The 25,174-nt window shown below is 40.7% G+C and overlaps 1 protein-coding gene across 5 annotated transcripts in view; it reads right to left on the bottom strand.

Moving 5' to 3' along the window:
• AFF2 (ALF transcription elongation factor 2) overlaps positions 1-25,174 on the bottom strand; it is a 322,459-nt gene that overhangs the window by 20,545 nt on the left and 276,740 nt on the right. For 3 of the 5 annotated variants that reach the window (XM_054289539.1, XM_054289543.1, XM_054289542.1), the window contains exons 10-14: positions 11,983-12,145; positions 10,451-11,470; positions 8,235-8,359; positions 2,165-2,399; positions 129-268 (exon numbers count right to left, since the gene is read on the bottom strand). In XM_054289539.1, the coding sequence (XP_054145514.1) occupies positions 129-268; positions 2,165-2,399; positions 8,235-8,359; positions 10,451-11,470; positions 11,983-12,145 (1,683 nt within the window). The remainder of the gene's footprint in view (positions 1-128; positions 269-2,164; positions 2,400-8,234; positions 8,360-10,450; positions 11,471-11,982; positions 12,146-25,174) is intronic. The other 2 variants (XM_054289541.1, XM_054289540.1) reach the window with 2 other exon arrangements.

Genomic DNA, 25,174 nt, shown 5'->3' with positions numbered 1-25,174 from the left:
GTGCCTTTGTGCAGCACTATGCACACAGGTGCCCAATGCCAGCACTGTAATCAAAGATATTCTCTTTCCCTGGGACCTCTGCTTGCACAAAAATCCCAATCACAGAGCACAAAGTCAATAAAACTTACACATCATCAAATGTTATTTTGGGTCTTCTGGGCTCAGAATTCCCATTGGAAAGCGTTGGCATTGCAGACCAGATGTCTGGTTCTAGATGGCTGGTGTCAAGAAGAGTGTTGGCTGTGGGTGTACTGTGAGATTCTTCCTCCTAGGAAACACAGGACTCTTATTCTCAGTTCAAACAAACACTCCAGCCATGTAAGTGCTCACATCCACCCTCCCTGCCAAAAACCCTTCCCAACAAACCAAAGGCTAAGGCACCAAGCAGCCCACCCTACCTTCATGTCATCTCACCAAACCACCCTTCCCTTCTTTGTAACATGAGCCTAACAGATTAATTAGGGAGTACAGCTCCACTTCTGGGCTCTCACCTGAACTCAGTAATTTACACTTGGAGGTGCAAGGTCTAGGTGGATATCATGGTGTTACTGACCAGAAACACTTAAAGCAAGGCTGGGGAGATCTAATGGGCCAGGCTACATCTAAACTCAACTTCTTCAAGGCCTATCACACTAATGGAATCTTTTTTCTATATTACTAGGAGCTAACTAGGAGCTAACAGGCTGAAGAGTCTGCTTGGATTTCAGCAGGGAACAATTTCCTCTCTTGCTACAGAAGGAAGAATGGAAAGCAGAAGTCAGTTGTGACTTTGCAATGATTAAAACCAGAAGCATAACAGAAGATTTTAAATCAGGCAATTGCAACTTGCAAGCTTGGTCTCCAACCAGATAAACTAAATTACAGATGAACCAATGAACTAGGGAAAGAAGTCTAACATATTTTAGGGGAAAAATATTTCTTGCATCAAGACAATAGATTAACAAAGGATAAATCTGACTAGAGATGCTGGGATGAGAGGAAGAGGCCCTGCTGTTTACACAGCTCTGTTTATTTGCTGACATATGCAGTTCATTTTGGCACTGATTTCAGTTGAAGGCGTGTGTATTACTGGCGCAGCTTGAAGTGACACAATGATATCAGAAAGCAACAGGGATGAATGAATAAGGTGAAGTGATTTGTCACCTACAATTCAATGCAACTAGTGAGTTTTACTATTACAGTGCAGGGTAACAACCTCTCTCAAAGTGGTGAACTGTGAAAAATGGGGCTATGCATGGCCTTTTCTGTGGCAGAATTTTCTTCTTGTTTTTTAATTTTGACAGTGATACTAAGATACAGTTTGATAATATAAAGAAAGGATGGGTTTGAAACCCTAGATGAAGGACTATTTTCTAAAATGGGCCAAAACCCTAGAGTTTCTCTGTTTAAGCTAAAAAGAAGGTGACAAACCAATGTGAAATTTTATGTTATTTTAGTGAATTTGTTATGCAGTTTTGGCTCTTTTTCATGTATTTTCAGACAAAAACCCTACCTGAATCTGGAGAAAAGCAAGCAACAAAGAACTGTCCCTGTGAGAACCACTGATGGGGTGATGGCCCTAATAGTGTGATATTAGTACTCATCTGGAGGGAAAAAACCCAGTTTATAAATTTTCTGAAAGGTTACAAATAATAAATGAAGATTAAGCATAAATAAACCTTACTGTTGTTAGCCTGAAAACCTGGGAGAGGTTATTAACATGCTGAGTGTACTATGGACAGGAAGTTTTTGTTATATTGTTATTGTCTGTTTAGTTTAGGCCATAATATTCAGTATGACTACTGTGCTTAATTCTGGCTGAGAATTTGGGGCAGTAATTCAGGTGACATTCTGGAAGTTTTATTTTGAAAATGTGAATGCTGCAGCTACAGACTTAAGGGACTAATTTCAGCTCGCTGATGGCTGCAAAGGCTCTTCTCTGAGGCTCAGGGTTCAGGTGCTTCAGGGAATGATAGACAACACCAAGCAGATGCCGAATGCTGACCTAAAAATGGAGCTTGCAAGAGCTGTTTATGCCTGGCTTTGCAAAGATCCACTCCCCCTGAGTGGGGCTACATAAGCATTTAGAAATACATACTGTGTGGGAAAAAAAATCCAACAGAATAAAGCTGAACTGATTTCATTTTATCTCGTTCACCGCCACCAACAGAGGCTGGTTACTTACACAGATTCCTTTGGGGTTAGAAGAAGATTTATTTTCATTCTTTCTGTGTTTAGAAGCAGAGGAGGAAGAGCTGCTGGTCTGTGAGGTGTTGGTGACAGTGGGCTCCTGGCTGAAGGAGCTGTTGTCACTGCTGTGCCGCCGGTGCACAGGGTCGTCCAAGAGCGGGGACAAGGGAGGAGGAAACAGCTTCTCTTCTCTTTTCTTTGTCACCTTCTTCACCGAGCTACTGCTGCTCCTGGGACACACAGAAAAACCAGATGCACTTCAAGAATATTGGTTAATTCCCCACAGCACAAAGCTGTACATCTCATTTACTGAGAAGCCAGCTCTGCCCTCCAGTCTGTCCTGCAGTCCCGTGCCCTCCATGGTGAGGCACAAGGGGACAGCAGTGAAAACAGAAGAGCTGCCTCTGCCTTTTCAATGACTGCAGAAACCTTCTGCTTTGGAGGACAACTTGCAGTGCATTAGTACAAATTGCACCCAATTTAAATGCTAATTTGAGTCAGTCTTCATTTGAGAGGTCATAGAGGTTCTGACTCAGCAAAGTGCTAGAAAGTTTTATGCACGGGGTTAGTTCCTTTGACATCAAGTATGACTATTTATGTGTTTAACATTAAGCATCTTTTTAAAAGGTGGATTAGGGCTCACATAAGCAACCTCTGCAAAAAAACCCAAACAACACATGGCAGCATATGAACCAAAAATAGAATTTATAACAACTACAAAATGATAACCATAACAATAACAATATAATAATTATTTAACCTCTAGAATAAAGCCAATGTTCAACACTATATTAAAATGATACATTGTAGCTGGCAAAAGCCCTTGAGCAAATATTGGTTGATGAATTGAACGTGATTCAGAAAATGAATGTGGTCTTGACATGAAAGCTCAAGTAACATGATAATCTATTGTCTGTTTTATGTACAGAGATTGTTAGCTGGCTAGCAATGGCAGCTGTGATGCACAGTAAAACCAGAAAAAAATCCCCCAACCTGGTAGGCCATTCTCCATGCAAATTCATCAAAAAAGAAAAAACCAAACCCAAGACTTCACTGACTGCTTAACATGTTAATCTACTCATAGATTTTTATTTTAGGTATTGTCCCAGCTCAGTCAATGAAGATAACCTGAATTTTAATCTTTTGTTAGACATCTAATATTGCACTACATGATCATTTACTGTTCATGATTATTGACTAAAATTTCAATAACAAATTAAGTCAACAAGAATTTATGTTTTGTTCACATTTTCAGTCAGTGTCAGGAATTATTGATCTCCTTTGCCTCAAAGTAACCAGGGAAAGAGGAGAAGGCGACCCAGGTTTCCTTACTTCTCATTTAGGAGCTCTCTCTCATTTCAGCCTGGCCTCTTCTGCAGTTTCACTGACAGTATCAATATCTACACCTCAGTCACTGCCCTACTTGGACCTTTGGTGATACAGAAATATTTTAGCCTTATCTGTGAAACCACAGAGTGAAATCAAACAAACTCTTCATGTTTTATAGCTCCTCTACCCAAAACTACTTTAATTCAACTGAAGCAGAGTTAAAAATATCTTATTTGAAACCCTCTGATATTAACGATCTTCAGACTGAAGAAATAAAGCAAGCTCAAATTCATATTGCCTTACGGATGGATGCTGTCCTTGTTGGAAAACACATGGGTCTGAAGAAGATCAAAGGCAAACGACCATGTTGGAATAGACCAGCAGTTCTTGGAGGAGACTGATTTCATGCACATGTGGTCCTGCAATATGTCCTCCAGAAAGTTCTCACTCAAAGCTCCATCTGTTTGCTTTCTGACCCCCAAAGGGCATTTTGGAACTCAGACAAGTTACCATAGTTATGGCTCACAACACTCTGAACTTTTTCCAGAGGAAAATTTTCCAAAGGAGGGTGAGCACTGCCCTGACAAAGCACACACATGTTCTTGGATTGTACAGCAGCAAAGAAGACACAGTTAACCCACAGAAGCACCCAGGGGCAGAACCTCTGCCTCCCAAAGCACATGCCCTACACAGGGAACCCTGAACATGCACTCACAGGGGGAACACAGAGCAAAGTGATTTCCTGTGCCACTGTGCACATAGGAGTTTGCAGCTCTTCACTATTTAAAACAGCACCAGTTCACTTCATCTTTGGGCTCAGATATAAGATGGGGCAAACCAAAGAACAGGTGCAGCTACTCAACTCTGGCACACAAATCACTCTGTGGCTTGGAAGAATTAACCACAAAACAAAAGGCTCTAGAGGATATTTTTTATACATAATTTACGTTTAACTCTGCCCCCCCCCCCCCCCCCCCCATAAATACAGTTTTAATTGTCTGTTGGGGTTTTTTTTCTTTTCTTCCCCTTGCCCACTTAATTCTATAAGTTTTTGCAGGAATTAAGCGGCTAATTTATTTAGCAATGTTACCTCCCTCAGATTTACACTAAAGCATTTATGCTAACAATAACCTCCATGAAATAGGTTGTTACCAGCAGTTAACCAGATTGTCACTTTGCTTTGGGCTGTTAATGGCCTAAGAAACTGGTCTTTGATTGCAGGAATCGCTAATTTTGAATTAATTTATTGCAATAATTACTGAGACTCAATGGTTTAATTTGCTGACATGATTGTTAGTTAAAATTATTTAAAATCTAGGGAGAAACACAAAGTGCACTGAAAAACTACAAGCAGAACTGATGGTCTTTTGGCTGCAGGGTTTTAATCTTTTGTGTCTAAAACAGGCCAATTATCAAAGAAGGAGAAGGTTCCCCATCTGCTTTTTTTTCCAGCCTGTTTTTTTTTAGTGCAGAAAGCAAGCAAGCAAGCAAGCAACAAGAGGTCATTGCATGAAGAAGGGAGAATTTCCAGCTACTCTCATGTTTCAAGCTGCTTTTCTTTGCCCTTTATCCACTCCTTGTAGTATGCAGTGCTATCTCAGGCCTGGTAGTGACAGAAAGCCATCCCAGGCTTTGTCTATGCCAGGAACTTGGCTTTCCTTTGCCTCTCCTTCCCTGGCCCACAATGAAATGCTGAAATTGAAGGTGTATCTGACTTTCTGCAGGGCTCTACAGGGAAAGGTCACTCCCACATTGGCCTGGGCCATATGCCAGCACCTGAATGGAGCTGAACTCATTGTCATGGATGTGAAGGCTGCTGTGCCATGAAAGAACCCCAGTGAATGCTGCTGTGACTACCGAAGGGAGCAACTAATAGGTATTGCCAAGGAGAGGTGCATCTTCAGCTAAAGGTTGAAAACAAAAGGGAACGGGAAATTTTGAAAAACAAAAATGCAGAAATGTTTGCCTCAGACAGATTTCTAGCATGCCGGCTAAATGGTGGGCAAGTCTCACTGGTATGAGTCCAGTTTGACTCACAGTTTGCATCAGCAAATAATTCCCTGTTGCTACAAACGTGTTGCTACAAAAAACCAAATACTGGTGAGGATTTGGTGAGTCCAGTCTCTGTCTGGACTGGTTCTACCAATCAAATATTCATATATCAATGGGATTCAGCAGCACATACAATTAATGCTTAAATTAAAATTTCTCTGTCAAGGAACTAAATATAAATAAGCAATCCTCTGCTGCAAAGCAGGCAGCTGATCTGACAGGAATTCTGCTTCACAGAAGTGCTTCAATGTATTCCTATAAACACACTGAAACACCTATTCTTTCATTTGCTGTAAGTAGCAGAAATAAGGAAAATACAGTGATGCAATAGTTTGAACACTATATTTTAAGGGTCAGGTCAGATTTTGGAAAAGGCATCAGACCCTAAATATGTGAGGGAAGAAACAGAGAGGTAATTATGACTTATGCAATGACTACACAATACAAAACTCTCTGGTTGTGCAAATGCCTTCTAAGTTCACAAGTGGCCATTTGAAATTTCTAAACTCAAATTGTACATGTCGTCACAGAAACTTGTGGAAATTAGGCATATAATGGCCCTTATTAGACATGTCACCCTTTAAAGGTTAATTGTCCATCTTTGCTTGCTTTATTGAGCCCATATATTTAGGGGGAGATTACAGAGAAATGTATCCAAGTGCCTCAACCACAGCAAGGCAGGCAATGGGAGCTGTGAAAGCACAGGTGTGACCTGTCTTTTGCTGATTGCTCCAGACTCCTGAATGCCTCCATATTTTGGCCCAGATCATGGTTTTTCTGTCAAAACACTCTTGTACCTTTAAAAAAGCCTAATAAAAATTTCATGTCTGCCTTGGGGAACTTGGCTTATTGGCATGGGGATCAAGTTCTAATAGGAGAGACCTAAGGTTCCTACTAAGTGACAACATCCACCATGGGACTTAACACCTCCTTAAGGGATGAAGATCATCATCACACCTGTAGCTGACTCACCCTCATTTCTTAACGTCCTTATATAGAGAGTTCTAAAAGGAAACTTAGAACTTTTGGGAATAAAAGACCAAATGGCAAAGCCTGTCTTTCAACCTTTTACCCCTGAAGTGTTACTTTTCCCCCATTGCCTTGAACACTGGACTTTATTCTGCCTCCCCTTAAAAAATTACTCAATCTTCTGGAGAACAGAATCACTCCTGACTGCTTAAAAATGAACGTTTAAATTTCTAGGAAATTGTCTTCACACAGTTCATCCAGCTCCCTGATCTTTTGGGAAATACATGATCAGTTGCATGTCTATGGGAGTTGAAAACCTGAAGTGAAAACCTGAATCAAAAAAAGTATTGCATTTTCTTCAAGCAAACTCAGAAAACAGTAGTAACAACAAAGGCAGTGTCATCCAGGTCTCACTGATGTGGAAAAATAGTCAGAAAATTTTGTTTCAAAACTTCAGGCAGATGAAAGGAAAAGCTAGTATATGGAAATAACTATTGATGGACACAATTATGTTTTAACAGAGAATACCCAAGGGTTGAAAGCTCTGAGGAATCAAATTAACGACCTGGAAAACAAGCTCAAATTAAGAAACATCAGGTTGGGGGTGGATCCTTAGGGCCTGATGGTGACAAGAATAGAAAGATTTTTTTTAATGGATTGTGGAGGTGTTGGGGATGCATAATCCTTGATTCCCTCTGCAATACATCTCTGCTCATTGTATATCCAGCAATGACAATCAGGCAACACCCATCATGATGTTTATCAAATGTGCAACATGTTACAGATGCCACTGTAACTTTCATCTCATCTTCCTCTTCCAGACTCCAACTCTGATTTTCTCAGTGGCTGAATGAGTGGCTAATTCACAGACTGAAGTTACTTCATTTTGACACCAGAATAAATAAAATGATGCTCACCCTTTCTTTAGGGATTTTAAAATTAGTGTGCTGTTTCATAACTTGCTTTTGAACTTTATCAAAATTTACCTATATTATCCTCAAATTGTTTTTAGAAGCACACTATGATTTTGATTCTTTGCTTATCCTAGTGCAAAGCAGAAAGAAGCACCTCATCTCAAAATCATAAAAGCACAAAATAACAAAAGGGAATTGGACTCTTTGGCTATTTATAGAATGTTAACCTTGTGACTCTAAAATCACAATCATTATTTATGTGGCACCTGTTTGTTCAAGCATTAGAGCCACCTCTGAAAGACACTCTGAAAGGCACAAAATATTGGATGGTGTATCTGCTAAGATACAAAGCACATCTGAGACACCTGGGATGGTGGGCCCTGACATTGCTGTTTACACAGGTAAAACAAAGAGGCAATGTCACTATTTTTTTCAGTAAAACTGAGAACTGTCTCTCATGAAAATGATTTAAAAAATTTAATTCCAGGCAATCAAATAATTCCCAATTTTAGCAGGATTCTCTGTCCACAGAGGTTCAAGGTAATAGAGGCAAGAAAGAACATTGAAGGGAGGTTGAAGAGTACACCAGGATTATGGCAGCATTCTGAAGTCTTGCAGGCCATCAGCAGGAGGCATGAATCTCATCCAAAGCCACATGGCTCCTCTTCCTCATGGATGGGAATACCAAGGCTGTGCTGCTTATGCTGATGGGCTGTAAAGCCCATCTGACTCTACAGCAAAGATATTTACAGAAAAGTACTGTGAAATCCCTCAGGAATGTGACGTCAAAAATCCACTTACTCTTTAGTGCTGGTTATTCTGTGGTTTGGAATTGGAGAGATACAAGGTGGGAGCAGACAGGAAGCTGGAGGCTCCTCCAGGCGCTGCTTCTTGCTTTCCACAAAGGTGTCCAGGCTTTCTGTCTGCTGTAACAAAACATGGCAGAGCATCAAAGAGCCAGCATTTGTGCACAGCTTCACTGGCCATCCAGAGGACCTGTGTATTTCAGTGCATTTCCCCCACAGCAGCAGCAGTTGAACTGCTGGTCTAAGAGAAGTGAAAGTCACCTGAAATCAGGGCTAAACGTGCTCCAAACACAGGACGTGGAGTTATATAACAAGCGACATAGCAGATAATTAGGAAGCAAAATGTCTCATGTGCTAAAGTTATCTTCTGTAGTGCACTGGAATTTAATTAATAATTTAGATGCAATGATTTGATAGCACCAAACCTTATTCAAGTAAATTGCTTTTACTCATTGGCCTAATAGAAGTTGATGTGAAAACTTCTCTGAATAAGTATTCCTCACAGGACTAGGAGTGGAGGACTGAGCTGGGGTAGTCATTAACAGCACTAGCTCATTTGAAATTTGCTTTGGAAGACTCCCTGATGCATGACTTTTGTGCCTGAACCAGGACAAACAAAGCTGATTATTGCTCTGTCACTGCAACCTTCATATCAGTCTTCGAGTCCACTAGTAGATGGCTAAAATAAATGTTTTAATAGCATGATTTAGAAATTAGTCCCTCTCTACCCTGCTTTAACTCTTGGTACACCCTGAAGCCATCCTAATTGGCTTGTTTCTTGGGTAGCAGTGAACAATCACAACATTACAGGGGCTGATTCAGAGTCCAGCTTATGTTAGCACAGGCCCAGAGCAAGATTCTCCATTTTGTTACTTTCTGATTCAAAGTTTCAGTCATGGAAATGATGAGGTTACACTTTTCATATAACTCCCCCTTATTTATTTTTCTTCCCTGGGAGCCCTCACTTTAGTTGCCAATACTACCCTTGTGTTTTAGTCACGATTCCTTCTCCATGATACAGACACTCCACTAAGCTACCCAGCAAGAATTATTTTTGGTATAATTAATATGCACCCTGGTGTACTTAGACATACATAAGTATGGACATTTATACATCCCTCTCCTCTTTTTTCTCCTTCCTTCTTGCATCTCTGTAGTGTGCAGCTAGAATATAAATTGAATAAAAACCTGCTGAGTTTACTCATGTGATTACTTTCACTTAATTCAGCAGGGAAGGAGCCCGTGCAGTGACTCATTTAGGCAGGGGTGTAGACCCTGTGTCTGCCTGGCATCGTCTGTCTTTGTCTTGCATTAATTCTCTTGTACCACTGGACTCCTCAAACTCAGGATTTCAAGAAGTCCTCCAAAACAGACAGCTGAAGTCATATTCACAATGATTTATAAAATTTAGAATATAAAAAAATACACTCTGATGACTTTTCACAGGCAGACCAGAGTACAAACATTTCAGCTGGAAAAACTGACTACAAAAATTAATTTAGGATATAAAACCTCAGTTTCTTTTCTGAAAACACATTTAGTTTGAAGTGCAATGTCATATCCCACAAGGTAGGATACCCTTGGGCATAAATAACATAAAACACATGATAAAACATAATGCCTTCAGTCAAAATATATTTGTTTTTTGGGAAGTTGTGCAGAGAAAGCAGCTAGTTAAGTAAATTATATTTCTATGTATCATATTTGTTCATACCACAAAACAATACAAAAACTAAATTCACCAGGAGCATAAGCAAGCACCATTCCACTGACTTTGATGAAGCCTGTTTAAACCAGTGGTGAAAACACCTTAATTCTTCAGGCAATAAGCCCCTCTCTTCCAAATAGAAGTCACATTTTCTGAGTATGGCTGAAACGGCACTAATACAAACTCATCACTTTCTGCAGATTACAGAACACTGGAAACTAATAGGTGAGTGAACAAATACAGTGAAAAACTTTTTAGAAGAATCTCAAAAAATACATTGTTTATTGATTTTTTCAGCTGGGGTTTGCTTTTTGCTAGTTTCTGATGTTAATTTGTAGTGCACTTGTAAATGTCAGTCCTTTGTAAAGCCAATAAAGCCTCAGTGCTGTGATGCCTCCCCACAGCCTGGCTGCAGATGCAGTGAGGAACCACTGCCTCTGGTCCTGACCTCCAGGGTGCTCAGAAACACAACTGTTTTCCTTTAAACAATGAGAATAACTTACCTTGTGTTTCCTTTTGGATTTTGTGGAGGGTTTTTCAGCTGCTGGGGTGGGGGACTCTCGAGATGGTCGCCTGTGTTTCACATTTGCCTCTCTTGGTTCACTTTTCACAGACGTGGTCTCAAAAGTTTCCTGTCCAGGTATCCTAGAGAGTAAACTAAGGTCTATTTTCACCCACAGAGATTTGAGTTCTTCATATTCTCTCAGTGGGGACAGAAGTTCATTTTGTACGATTGGGATAGGAGAAAAGAGCTGCTCCTCCAGGTCATTGCTGGTCTGGTCAATGGATGTGTTGCTGCCATTGCTGGTTAAGCTACTTACGCTGAGGATATTACTGCCAGAGTCCTTCACTTTGACACCACTGCCAGACCCAGGGCAGGCTGGCAGCACCTTGGCCTGCAAGCTCTCCTCCTGGTCTGTGTTTGAATCAGAAGTAGATGAATCAGTTTCAATGAACTCCCGGGACTTTGGGACAATTTTGCTGGGGCCTCTGTACTTTTTCTTCTCTGAAGTGAGACCTGTGCTAGTTCGTGGTTCTTTCCTTGGAGCTGTCTTCCCAACTGCTGCTTTAGTTCGAACCTTTGGCTGCTCGGGGGGTTCCTGTGTGTCTTTTTCTTTGGGAGTGTTGCTGGTATTATTTGGTTTGGGCCAGTTATACTCTTCTACACTGGAAGTCCTTTCTACCTTTTTGGGTTGCTTTTTCCCAGTAGTCCTTTGTGAAGTTGGCTCATTATGAGCTGGTGACTTCTGCTTGGAGCTTTTTGCCTCTGGGGTTTTCTGGGCAACCCGTGGTTTGGCTTTCTCTCGGATGGGACTGAGGATTGCCCGGTCTTTGGGATCGGTCGGGGGCAGGCTGCTGTTGAGCTTCCCTTTGTTTGGCCCTTCAGCCTGCTGGTTGCTCTGGGCCTGGGAGCTGCTCTCACTGTGAGGCTCATTTTGATTGTTGATGATGGTCTTGTTGTGGGGGTTCACCTTATTTAGCCATTTATCCAGCTGCCATTTGTTTGTTGAGGGGGGTTCGGGCTGCAGATTGAAGGATGATAAGGAACAAATCTCAGACAGAAGCAGCGCTTTTCCCTTTAAAAAAGAACTTTTTTAATGTACCCTTTTATTTCAGTCAACTAGTGGTGACTGCTAGTTTTATGGAAGTATTTATGGAGTAGTTATGGTTAATTAGGCTTCCTTATCTGGTTTACAACGTAGCCCTGGAGAAATTTAATACAACTAAAAAGTTTAGCTAGTCCCTGAAGAGATAGTTTTGTCATGTTGCCTTTCCTTAGTCCCAGCTGAATACTGTGTCAATAAAATCTTCTCTAGCTACTGGCAAAAATCTAAATATTTCTTTAAAGCAACTCAAATGTAGGCCAGAAAGATTCTTCCAAAAGCTAGAATGAGTATGTGTGTCATACATGTGAAAAGGCAAAGGGAAAAGAAGTCAACAGCATCAAACAGCACAGAACTCCAGCATCCCCCTAGCAGGGGGCCTTTGCTCCCCTCCATGCTTCCCCCCTAGGCAGAGCTGAGGGTGGGCTCACCTCTGGCGTGGCACTGCGGGACTCCTCGTTGCACTCGCTGTCGCTGGAGCTGCTCTCGCTGTCGGAGTCGGACTCGGAGCTGCTCTCGGACTCGCTGGAGCTGCCAGAGCCGCCGCTGGAGTGGGCCAAGCCAGCAGCATGTGCCACGGGCACTGGCAGGCTGCTGGGGGACAAGATCCTCTCTTAGTGTGCTCCTGGCCTTTTGCTGCCCAGTGAACCCCACCGAATGTCCTCAGTGTCACCTCCCTCTCCTGCCGGCCCACAGGAGCTCCAGGGCCTGTGCCACCTCCAGGGGCTGTGCCACCTCCAGGGGCTGGGCCACCTTCAGGGGCGTCTGCCACCTCCAGGGCCTGGGCCACCTCCATGGGCTTGTGCCACCTCCAGGGCCTGGGCCACCTCCATGGGCTTGTGCCATCTCCAGGGCCTGTGCCACCTCCATGGGCTGGGCCACCTTCAGGGGCCTGTGCCACCTTGGAGCCACCAAGGAGCTGGCTGGCTTCGTGACTCATGGGACACATTGATTATGTTAATAGCATTACCATCATCATCATCACCCTCCAGTAAGAAACACTTCAGTGTCACAAGCCTGAGCTTATTAGGCCTATGATTGCAAAAACTAACAATCACACTTAAATAATTCATTAATGGAATCATGGTTTCTTCATTTTTTGCCAGTTCATTTATAATTTATGATCAAAGGAAGGACATCAGGCAACTAATATTGGACAGGACATTTTAAAAATTAATTTTAATGAATACTTTTACACTGCAGTGTACAAAAACTACGTACTTTTGACAAGTCTCCAGGGAGTGCCTGAGAATTTTTTATTTATAGCTTTTTTTCCCTCTCATATTTATGATAATGCAGTGAGAAAATAGCATTCATGCTGAAAATAAGCTTCTCTGTGAATTCTATTTTTCTGTGTGCTCAACTGTCCTCCAAGATGTATTTATTAGCAGTGCACTGTGTGTCATTGTTTCTCCTCATCATTTGTTTCTAATCTGAGAGGTCAGACGACCCCAGCTTTTAGCACTACAGAATTCTGCCAATCTGACTCTTTATAAACTCATCTTTAATTTCAACTTTTTCATCAGGGAGATAACCATAAGGTTATATGTCTCTTCAGCTGATCTATACAGGGACTTTTTGATGATTGATTTTAAATTTGTGAAGCTGACAAAGCAAAGTGTTTGAAAATTGACACCATTTGCTAGTACGCCTTTATGGATATTCAATACTTCACCTTAATATATCATACACTGTGTGTGTCCCATATTGAGTGATCCAGAGGTGCCTACAAGGTATAACACAGCTTTGCCTCTGTTTCTATTTGCTTTTCTATTTTCCTCCAAGAAGAATTCAACTAAGCCAGGAATATGCTTTCCTTCCCATTTCAAACCATGATGCTCTGTGCATCAAGATGCCCTCTTAAAAAACCACAGTAACCAAGAAACTGGAAAAGCCAGGGGAAAAGGCAAAAAAGGAAAAGCCAGAACAAACTGATGGGTGACCCTGCTCTGCTAGAATCTTCACAAGCATTGCCACTGGCTTCCATGACAATAATAGATGGACTTTAATTTTCTTCCTACACTGAGCTACTTTCTCTCCCTCCTTGTTGGTAAAACCTATCGCTTGCGCCGCGGTTGGTAACAAAACTGTCTCTTTGAGCCTGGCAATGGCCCTGCAGTGCCCATTGACAAAACAGCTTGGTGCTTTAGGGTGCATTAATGAAACAAAATTACTCACTTGGGTAATTGCTACAGATCACTAACTTTGTTGCTCATTAAGTCCATGCACTTTTTATTTTTTTAATTCTTTTAGCGGCTCCTTACTCAACTGACTCAAGTAGAGCTACTTAGAAAATTTCAACTGGACATAGAAGGCAATTCAAAGAGCAGAGGATGAAAACATACAGGCATTTCTGAAAGTATTACGGAGAACTAACCACTGAATTAAAATGGATCTTACATTTTGTATTTAATAAAATTATTTTTGAAAACCATTTTTATTTCTTCCTTTATCCCTCCTTTTCAGTGAAGCTCAAGAAAGTACAAGAAAACACATTTTTCATGCAATTTTTTTACAGTAAACAAGGAAACAGAAAAGTGGAGAAAAAGAAAATGTGTTTGTAGGAGTGTTTGCCTTTCTCATCAATATCTAGTAATTTTGGTCTTATATTTTTTACTTGGAAAACACTAATAGTAGATGAAAACTGAGCCTTCATATTTCATTGCAAATGTTTCCAGGAAGAATAAAATAGAAAACACCACAAGGATTCCCAGACTGAGGAGGCAAACATAGTAATTCTATTCTGTAATGCCAGAATGAAGCACCAGCCTTGAAAAAAAAAGTGTTATTTATGGAATTATCACAAGACTGTTTTTAATTTAAAAACAACTTTCCCCCTAAATCTGAGAGCTTCTCTGGAGTGGTTTGTGCCCAGGCAATCTCTACACAGAGGGGTGTGTGTGGGGCTGCACACACAGCTGTCCACATCTGCCTAAGGACATGCTCTGCTCTCATTAAGACGACTGATATAAGGAGTAACAACTCTTATCCTGTATCAAAGAAGGGAAAGGCAGTGCCCCAGCCGGACCTTTCCCACCTCTAAACACAACTTACCTCTCTTAGCACTCTGGGAGTAACACTGCAGCTGGGATATGCTCACAAAACAACAGGAGTCATTCTGGAGCAGACTGCAACTGTCTGACAAAGAACTCAAAGGGCAGGAATAAAACCATGGAAATAGATAGCAGCTCCAACCTGGCCTTATTTTCTTTCTTTCTGCACACCAGCCTCACTCAGAAAAAGCTACCATGTGCCAAACATTACTGAGTAACACAGCTCAGCAAGCATGCAGGAACCAGACAGGCTCAAAATAATGTTTTTCATACAAAACACAATGAGGTCATATTTTTCTTTCATCTGGGATAATAAAATTATGCCTTGGCTACACCGGGCAGTTTCATGCTGAAGGCATCATTGCTGATCCTCGTTACTAAAGTAGAAGCATTCATTTTCATCATGTAGTTTGGGTTGAGAGCAACTGTGTATGCTTTGCAAAACAATCAGATAAGACCCAAAATGCCTTTCCTAGCATCTCACCATACTAAAGATAGATCTAATACATAGCTACAAGCACAATCAACTTTTTACAATGCAGTTCAGCAGAGAAGAAAAAGGTATACATACATTTAACAAACAAACAAACGCACGCATAAAAGTGTGTAAAAATGAATCTTTGCTTCCAATAAAATAAGTTTAGTAGATATTTTAGATTGTCTTTTGTGATTTTTTCCTTAAATAAAATGCATCTCTTAGTTCAGAAATACTTGGTTTTGCACTCTTTCCAGAGATTTCTGCAGATATAAAGTTCAATCATGTTTTGAAAGATGTTGGGCTAGATTCTGCAATTCAAGCAGCTGCTATACAAATAAACTGGCCTTCCTCACATAGGTTTCAACTGCATGAACTCGGGGTTGCCTCTTGAAGAGACTTTCAAAGCAAGCTTTGTTATGTTGCTAAGATCCAGACAAGGAATGCCAGTCCAGACAAGGTTTAAAATGGATTTAAAGCATTTTATCATCAGATCCAAGTCCTCAAAGTTACTAAAGGGGGCAGGAAGGACTGATATTTGAGACTATTGAATTTTTATTTCCCAGCAGGAGATGAGCACTCATATTGTTCTTCACTGTTTGGGTGGACAACGTTTTTATATCATGTGAACTGAAAAAAAAATTAATAAAAACAATGCTGCACAATGGAACACAGCATTGTTTGGGTAAATAACACTTAGAAGAAAGCCAGTTCATTATTATCACTTGAGATTGGGGGCCCCTACTGAGACCAGTGACCCGCTGTGCTGGATCTGTGTAAATACATGATGAGGCACAGTCCTTGGGCCAAAGAGCTTGCAGCGCAAACACACAAAGTAAACAGCAGAGGTATTACAGTCATCTTCATACTCAGTGTGGGCCTGTCACATTCTCTAAGTGCAAGGCCTCTCTACAGCTAATAGAAACATCAGTTTTGCCCTCCTTTTAAGTTTGTTCTCATTTTGCTGAGCACTTGAGCAGAGTCCTGCAGGGCAGCCAGACGTGCTGTGCCCTGACCCAGAGCCCCGACCAGGCTGGGGGCACAGATGCAGAATGACTTGGCAGGGAGAGCCCATGACTCAGGCCAGATGGATCAGTGGCTGCTCACCCCTGTCCTGAGGAGCTCCTCCTGTGCTTGGGGATGGGAGCCCTGGGGTGACATCCCCACTCAGGGGAAGGGCAGCCAGGTCTCTGTCCCTTGCTAAGGTCACCATGAGGGTGTCTCCATCCAGCTGCCTGCAGACTGGGGAGCTGGGACCCCTTCTGACAGAGGAGACCTGCACTTCTGCAAGCCAGCTGGAAGGAACCTCTTCTGCAGCACCTACACCCATCTCCCTTCTTGTGCTTCTGCAGTGCAAGCGTTTCCCCAGTCCCTGATGCTTGTGCACAGCATGGCCACAAAGTATGAGATGAGAAATGCCTTGAAGGAGGGGACAAACACCAGCACCATCAGTACCTGGAGTATTTTTCAGCTCTTGCAAGCTGGGACTTGCAGTTGTCTGGCTGCTGATGGCTCCAGCTGAGGCGCTGCACTGACCTCATCACACACCAACCATCTTTCTTTCACTGCAGTTCACTGGTACAGGTGATCTGCCCAAATCACCCTGAAGCTTGTTTATTTTTCAATTCATGGGTTATTTTTCAAAAGTCAATTAAAGCAGACATGGCATTATTATGTGGCTGTATCATTATGCTGCATAGAGAACCAAAGGCCTGATGTGTGGCTTATACTTTTTTGTTCTTGTTGACATTTGGACCATTATATTGTTTTCAACATATAATTTACTCTACTGTTGTTATAAATGATCTTCAAAATTAAACCTGGTAGCTACAACAAAGATAATGTGAAGTACTCCAACTCATTAACATCTAATGAGAAAAATAATAAACTTTTAATCTTGTAAATACAAGATGTTAAAAAACAGTATAATTCTCACTAGAGCAGTAAACCTCATCAAGGAACAAAACCTCCTAACAAGTCCTTAGCTATCTCCCTGAACCTTTTCCCAATTAGATGTAGCCATGTTAATTGCTGTGAGGAGAATGTGGCAAATAGATGGTGCTCTCCAACAATAGGTTTATTCATTCAACCCTTCCTTTTTAGGGTAATGATGAATAAGCCACTTGTTTCACTGTTCTACTCAGAAATCAAAATGCAAACTCAGAGAGAGCAGAGCATTACTGGACAGTGGGAAATTGTAGATGGGAACTGACCAGTGAGTCAACAGTACATCCAGGCTGGCAACGTCTTTCCATTAGAAGCAGCACTCTACAAAGGTTGCTTTACTGCACAAGCCTATATTTAGGGAAAGTTCAACCAATGAAATCTGGAAATAGCAAGGTCTATGCTGGAAAATTGACTACAGACTTGACAGAGTAGTTGATCTTCCTGTTGAGGCACTGCATTGGGACTGAGATGAACTTTGCTTTTTGTTTGAGAAGAAAATACATCTGTGCAACAGTTCCTGCTGTGTAAAAGAGAGGCTATGTGGCCTATCCTTAATCTGGATTGTCTATTTAAAATGAAAATTCCTGAGAACAAAGAGTCTGATTGCACAGGGCACTGAAAATTGGGTGCCCAGCTCTGAGCAAGACTTTTGTGCACCCAACTACACTGCAGCATCTACCAGAGCAGAAGCAACACTTCTCTTATTTGGATACTGTTGTTGTCCCACTCCCTACATTTTATTTGAAGAGAGAGACAGGAAAAAACCCTCTGGAGTTGTTCAGATCCAGCCCAATCTCTCCTTTGGATCTGTTTCTACAGGAAAACTGCAGACCTGATGGGCATTACTTGGAGTTGCTGGAATCACTGAATTCTGCATAAAAAAGGGTGTTTCATTATTCTAGCAGATAACAATAGTGCAGCACCTAGCAGATTAATATTTAGTGTCAGAATTTAATACCATAACTGTTCAATAACAAAGTTTTATTTCTCTTCTATTCTTACACCATTATCAGGAAGTAATATTCTCTTCTAATTTGAAAGGGAGCTGCAATTTTTTTTCAATAATGAATTGTTCATATTTTTATCTTCAAACTTATATATGCCTACCATTAGATTGCTTTTTAAAGAAAAGGATTGCTCTGGATGATTTGTTCACTGCCTTTCCATTGGTTAGTATTAAATTATTTAACGTCAGGCTGGTAGAATTCAAATATAAACTTTCAAAGGGTGGGTTGACACAGGAACTGAAAACCTGTATCAAGGCTTTTAAAATATTAATCAGCATCCAGGTCAATGAAATGAAATAAGGTGTGGAAATTGTTGCTTCAGCTAACATTAGCACGTGCAGTAAGACATCACTTATGATAGCTCTCTCATTTCAAAACACATGGAGAGGGAAAACCTCTCTAATATGTTATTCAGGATGTGGCAGCTGATCTGCCTGTATCAATCCTGAGCACTGTAATGTAAGTAGGAGCTCTGATTTATTTTGAGGGGGAGGGTAATTTACAAGATGTTGTATGTAAAAAGCCACAGACTCATTTTACTGTGTTCAAAAGTAACTGTTTTAATTAAAGACTGTTTATAACAAGGTTGATAGAGTTACTGAAACAGATTTTTTTTCATATACATAGAACCCTTTTATACTTCCAGCTTTAAAGACCATAAAAAAGGATAGTAAAGATGAAAGAAATAAAAAGAATGACAGAGCTAACTCCTATGAGCCACAATCTATGTCAAAGCAGAACTAAAGTGATTGACAGCTTGCATTAGTAATGAATAGAGTGGGGAAAAGCTGCCAAGAATCCATAACAAGGTCAAAGCCTTCCAATAAAGAATTACATTAGCCACAAATCCTAGGTGGAACTGTGTATATACATCTGCAATGTGACTTTAACCATGGCACTGTTTCTACTGTCCTATTCTGACTCTTCTCCAGTTTTTATTCCTGGACTTCAGGAAATTCTGACTCCATCACACCTGCAACAGGTGTAATGTATCAATTTATGACATTATAAAAAAACAAATAGAAGAGGAGGAATTTTAATGCTACATTTGTAATGGTGCACAAAAAAACTTTCTGAACTATTGGTATGGTAATCACTCTCCTTCCAGTATCACAGCACTGTTATACACACTTGATGTGGAAGAGAAGGGTATTTTGCATATTAAAAGCAATATTGTATCCATGATTCCTGCATGCATCACTCTGCTCACCTCAGAGTTTAGAAACAATTTTGTGAGCATGATATTATTCAGGGAATGCAAGTATGTAGGCTTTTTGATGTACAATATTTTAGTGAATACATTCAAGTGTCAGAGAGCATTATTTGTACTGTGCCCTGATGTGCTACTATTTGCCTGGCATCTGGAAGAACAAGAATACTCTCTCTTACTGTGAGACTCCAAAGGGTCTCATTTGATAAAAATGGAACCACTTTATTATATCCATATTGCCCCACTGAATCAAGCTAGATATGAGGATTGATACATAGAAACATCTTTATTTTCCGCAAAGGAAATCCTAGAATACTGCATTTTTCAGTACACTTTGCAAATCTTCTATGGAAGTGCAGAAGCACATATTCGCCCCTCTACAGTTCACAATTTCAAGTGAACATACAATGTATTTTAAGGAGTCTGTTATTTACACTTTGATTTTATTTATTACAGCAGAAAGTCCAAGTGTGGTCATGAAAAAAACCATTCAAAGTGAACCTCTGAAAGCAAAGTGTTGTGTTTTTTCTCATTCATGTGTGGCAGAAAGTTAGGCACATAATGTTCTAAATGAGCTACCCTTCTCATTCTAACTCAGTTCTGCTTCAGTTCTAACTGTAAACAGAATCCAGCTTGCAGAGTCCAGTGGGAAGAGAACTGTGGGACCAAATCACATTGGTGCAGATGGATCCACACGACACCTCCAACTCCTCAACGTTTCCAGTCTCATCTGTTATCTGAGGAAAGCTAATTTTACTATACTGAGCAGCCAAGCAATAAGAAACCACTAGAAAGTTGGAGGGTTTTTTTCCTCTTTCCATGTAAAACAACACCTCTGAGCTTGAAAAGGTGCCAAAAGGCATATCCTGATTTTCCAAAGCTTTATGGCACACTCACAGTCCTTTACACCTGAGCGCTGAACAAGTGTCCCAACATGAGCTCATGAAACCATGGGAGGATTTCCTCTCCTGGGGAATCCATGGGGAGCAGATCAGCAGTAAAACTGATTTTACTGACCAGAGCAAAGGGGAGGAACTGGGAACAGAAGCCAGAGGAGGGAAAAACCTGTTGCAGGATGTTAAAGCTGTCCTTATTTAGAAAAGACCCAAGATGGCTCCAGCTGTAGCTCTTATCAGGAGCACGATGAATAAAACAAGCAATACAGAAGGCGGCAGAGATAAAAACTGAGTATAATCAGAGCAAATTGGGTAATATTCTATTAAATGAGCTTCAGATGCTCACAAACTGGTAGCAATCTCCTTGCATTATGCACTGTAGAAAGAATGAAACAGCAGGATTGGTGCTACAGGCATGGCTGGTCATGGGCAGGTACTCAAATGACTGAGGCACAAATAATCCACCTCTGTGGAGATGAGTGCACCTTTCTAAAGAGGGACAGCCCCATAGTTACAGAACCAGTCCCACACTTCAGGATACAGGTTCAATTCCTGGGTCTCCCTGGGATCCAACGGGCAAAATAATTGAATTCCTGGCACTTTCCCCTGTTATTAATACATACAGTTTTGTAAGACTCCAAGCATATTTACGTTCATCACATTGAATTTGTAATAACAGGGACCACAGAAGTACACAGGCACTCATGAAAACCACAAGTAGACACTTTGTTTCACTGCTACTGCCATAACAGTAAAAAGGAATCATCATTATTAATAATGGGCAATTACTCTGAAATAGTTTTTAAAGAAGTATTCCTAAAGGAACATGATGAATTTATGGCACACCACCAGAGCCTTTCATGGATATAAAGATGTACTTCAGCACACATGACTTGTTTTTTGAACAAGGAGAAAGCTGTCTAGTAAAATATTAATAAAGCTGAATGCTGAAACATAGGTGTCTTCCTTACAATTCACTTTAAAATGGGGTAGAAGGCTCCATTTGGACTGAAAATCTTTACCTTCTGTATATTTATGTTTAATATGATCTTTTAAGGCTGCTGATTTTAGACAGTTACATAATACTTCACTTTATAGACTTAAAAAAGGTATCAAATCTACTTAGGATTAAATATCATCTTGAATGCTCTTATGTTAAGAACAGAGCTAAATCGTTAAGCAGCATCCACCCTTAATTATGACATACGTAGGTATTAAGGAAAAAAAGGTGCTTCTCTGAGTGACAAATGGACCTAAAGATCCTTCACAACATTTACTATAAATCACAAAAGACCATTAATAAATAGTCAGAAAAAAAATGACAGTTGCTACAAGTATCTGCTCTCATACTCTGCCTAATACTATCACTGTCATGTTTAAACCTGACATCTTAAATCTTTGACACGAAAACCCTTTAAGTCAAAAAAGCTCATCTATTTTAAACAGAATTTTCTATGCTTGTTATTTTGAATGACAGCAAAAGGAAACAGAGAGTCTGTAATTCTGTAACCTTATCTGGCTGAAAATCTTTCCTTTCAGCCTTTTACATCAACCCCAAAATAAAAGGAAGATCCAAATATCTTCTGCAGTTACTTGCTGGGATCTTGTGGGCAAACAGAGCTCCATGTGTGCCAGAGGGAGCTGGTGGAGCTCAGCAGCACTTGACTGTGGGAGCCAAGTCAGAACACTGCAAACACAGGGACTGCACTGCCTGTGTCAGGATGAGGACAAGTTTGGAGCCAGCTTTCATTCCGTCAGGAAAGAATTCTGGGACTGCCAGAATTAACACTGGACGCCTCCCTGAAGTGTCACACAGCCTGCTTTCTTAACACAGGCTGAGAAACTGGGATGCCTGGCAGAGGCACTTAAACATCTGCCTGGGAGTGGGCAAACATTGTATTCCCCAAGAGGGCTGCAGGAAAAGTGACCATAATCCTGAGCATTAACTGGGTTTTGTCAAGGGAGTGCTGGAAAACACTCAGTATGGACAAAATTATTTAGATCTTTAGGATTAGTTATACTATTTTTTCTTAAAAACCTTACGCCTAGGATGCTTTCTTTCTGGACATTTATGTTCCTGAGTGACCAAAAATGGACTTTTCAACATTACCACCATCCATTTTCCCCAGACTCAAGAAGGGTTATTCTATCAGCAATGATTTGCTGAAGGTCTGCCAACAAACAAAGGTCAGGAAAACCCAACCCCCTCATGGATACAGAGGTAAATAGGCAAAGTTCGATCTCTCTTGCACTTTTTATTGTTTTCCACTTGATAATCATTCCCTTAGTAAGGTGCAAATATCTTCTTCACACATCTGCCTGGATCTTTTAATGTTCTAGCGTGGCATGGAGGTTACTGATTACAAGAAACTCTGTTGTTGGTTAATGACAAAGATCAGTAGTGAGATGGCACCCTACCGGCAGGGAAGTGAACAAGTAGTGATATATTTTCAGAATTACACTTAAAAAATACCCCATCCTCTCAAGTTCTACCTGCAGTATTTGGGATAGCACAGGCAATAAAGCTGCATTAATGAAGGACAGTGCTCAAAAGTCAGCCCCTGCAGCAGATGGTAACACAAATAGTCCAGGGTTGAGCATGATCAATTGCTTCAACAGCAAGGTCTGAGGTGAACACCATCAGTGCTTGCATCCCTGAAAATATGCAGGGAGAGACACAGACACTCTGGCCCAGGGTTGAAAAGCTCACCCTGAATTTCAGCTCAGTACTAAGCTGGATCTTGTTCAGTAATAACACTGCTTGGCTGATCCCTCTTGTTTTGCAGAGCAAAACCTACAAATGCCAGTCAGTAAATTCAGATGATGTCTTGAACATGCTGGAGCAGTTCAGCATCTATTCACTGCTTTGTTTCCTCCTTTGCTTTTTAAGTGAAGCAACATCTCTAAATGCTTTTGTAAGTGATTTGTGCAGAGGCTGCTGAGAGAAAACGTAGTGTGGCAGCATGTTCCTCCCACCACAGTCAGGCTGGATTCCTGCACCAACAGACTGTCAATGGGAGTTTGCATTGGGCAAAGTTTTGAAGCTGAAAGCCCTACTTGCAAGTTTTGAAGTGGAGAGGCTGGGTTTTTAAATCTGAAGTCATGAAACATCACTTAACGTCTAGGTTACAGATGGACTCAGGATCCCACACTTGGCTCCTGACTGTAGATAACTCACACTGCATATCTGTGGTTTGGGTTCAAGCCCATCTTGAATATAAGTTTAGAATGAAAGAAATACATGCAAATAGCAGGCACTGCCAGCTGTTTTCTTCTACTCACAAGGCAATTTCTGAGAAAGCAAAGTGTTTAAGTACAGGGTGGAACATGGGAGTGATGACAAGCTGGTATCCCTGGGTTCAATGTGAACCTGACATTCTCAAGTTTAGGGTGTCTCTTGTTCCTGACACATGCTTTCCTAGGCCTCTGAGGCCACATTCTTCATTAAGTTTGTTGAGAAATGGAACAGTATGCTCACAACCCTTTTTTTGGATCTCTCCTTAAGAAATATCTGTGTTCTATCTGCGCTTTAATGACAGCCTGCTGCTCATTTTCCAAGAAAATCCATGCCAAAAAGTCCAGATAACACTTAACTCACAGGCTGGTATACACAGAGCTGGCCTTGCAGGTCATGTTCCCAACTGAGTAATGGACTCATTATATTATCCCTGGCGAGTCTTGCAGGTTGGAATTTTCAAACAAAAGCAAACAAAATCAACTTTTGTTTTGTGATTTGATTATTTTTTAATGCCACAGCTTATTCATTTTGGTTTATTAATTTGTTGGTCCAATGGTTTTTATGTGCTGCAATTCAGACTAGGCCTTTCTCAGTATCATGTTTTATATAGATATGGGAAATGAAATGTAAGTCTGATACAATTACGGTTGTGTGCCGTGCAAGACAATACCGTAAACACGACGACAGCCTGGAAAGCTGCTTAGCAAAATGATCTTAATATACAAGGCAGTGTGAAAATGTAAAAAGAATCTATAATGACAACAAAGATTAGCCATTTGCTCTCTAACCTTATTTACAGAAGCAATCAGAGGTATTCAGGTCGAGTTAATGACCCTGTCTCCAATTAATTCAATTGTCTACAAACAACACTGATGCAGTGGTTGTCTCAGAGTCTGCCACATAGTCTCTGAGGGAATACATAAGACTCCATTAAAAGTGACAATAATAATGCATTTATTACTGTAACACTATTGTATTATAAATAAATTCCTGATGTTAAATTATGCTCCACGCTTTAACAGAAATTCAATTACTGAAATAATAAAAAAGATGGTGTATTTGCCAAGTGCATGGACTATAATTTGGCTGCTTAGTTACCAGCAGTTGGCTGTTTTGCAATTTCTTGTTCATAGAGTATTTCTTTTGAATAAATGCCAGACTTTTTCATACAAATTTCATGAACAAGTTGCAAAATGAAATTTTGAGCTTTTGAATCCAATTATGAAAGACATAACTAAATCTATTATTGAAAAAATATTCTTGAAAGCCCTTCTTGCTGTTGTTCAGCTCAGTGTAGTAATTGAGGTAAGCACAGGTGCTGTTCATTATGGGCCATTGTGCACCATCTGAATTCTGGGAACTGAGGAATTCAGAGGGTTTCAACTCTTTGTGTGAATAACAAACAGGCGTGATTCGGAGGTTGTTTGTACAAGCTTGCACATCGCTCTTCTGGGACTCCTAAGACACCTGCTTACCCTTTTGGAGCCAAAACAGTATCATTTATGTTCTGGCTATTCTTCCTACAGTGATTTTTTTTCAGAAGCAACATATTTCCCCACCCCTCTTCCTGCAGGCTGCTATCAATGGTGGAAGTAGGAACAAAAGAAAACAAAGGATGAAACCATTATCTAGTGGGGACAAGAAGCCTTAGAGAAGCCCTTTTGGGCTTGATGAGATTTCAGCAGGGAAAACCTTGTGAAAAAAGAACTGCTTCTGACACTTAGCATCATTCCCCCTCTCAACCAGTTTCCTGTGGTAGGCTGTTAAGCATAAAATAGAATTAATTTTTTTCTCCTA

Source organism: Melozone crissalis, unplaced genomic scaffold (assembly GCF_028551555.1).
Source record: "Melozone crissalis strain CALT ecotype California unplaced genomic scaffold, PUWL_Pcris_2 ptg000068l_1, whole genome shotgun sequence".
NCBI classification, from domain to species: Eukaryota; Metazoa; Chordata; class Aves; order Passeriformes; family Passerellidae; genus Melozone; species Melozone crissalis.
This window is presented reverse-complemented; position numbering and strand designations above follow the sequence as displayed.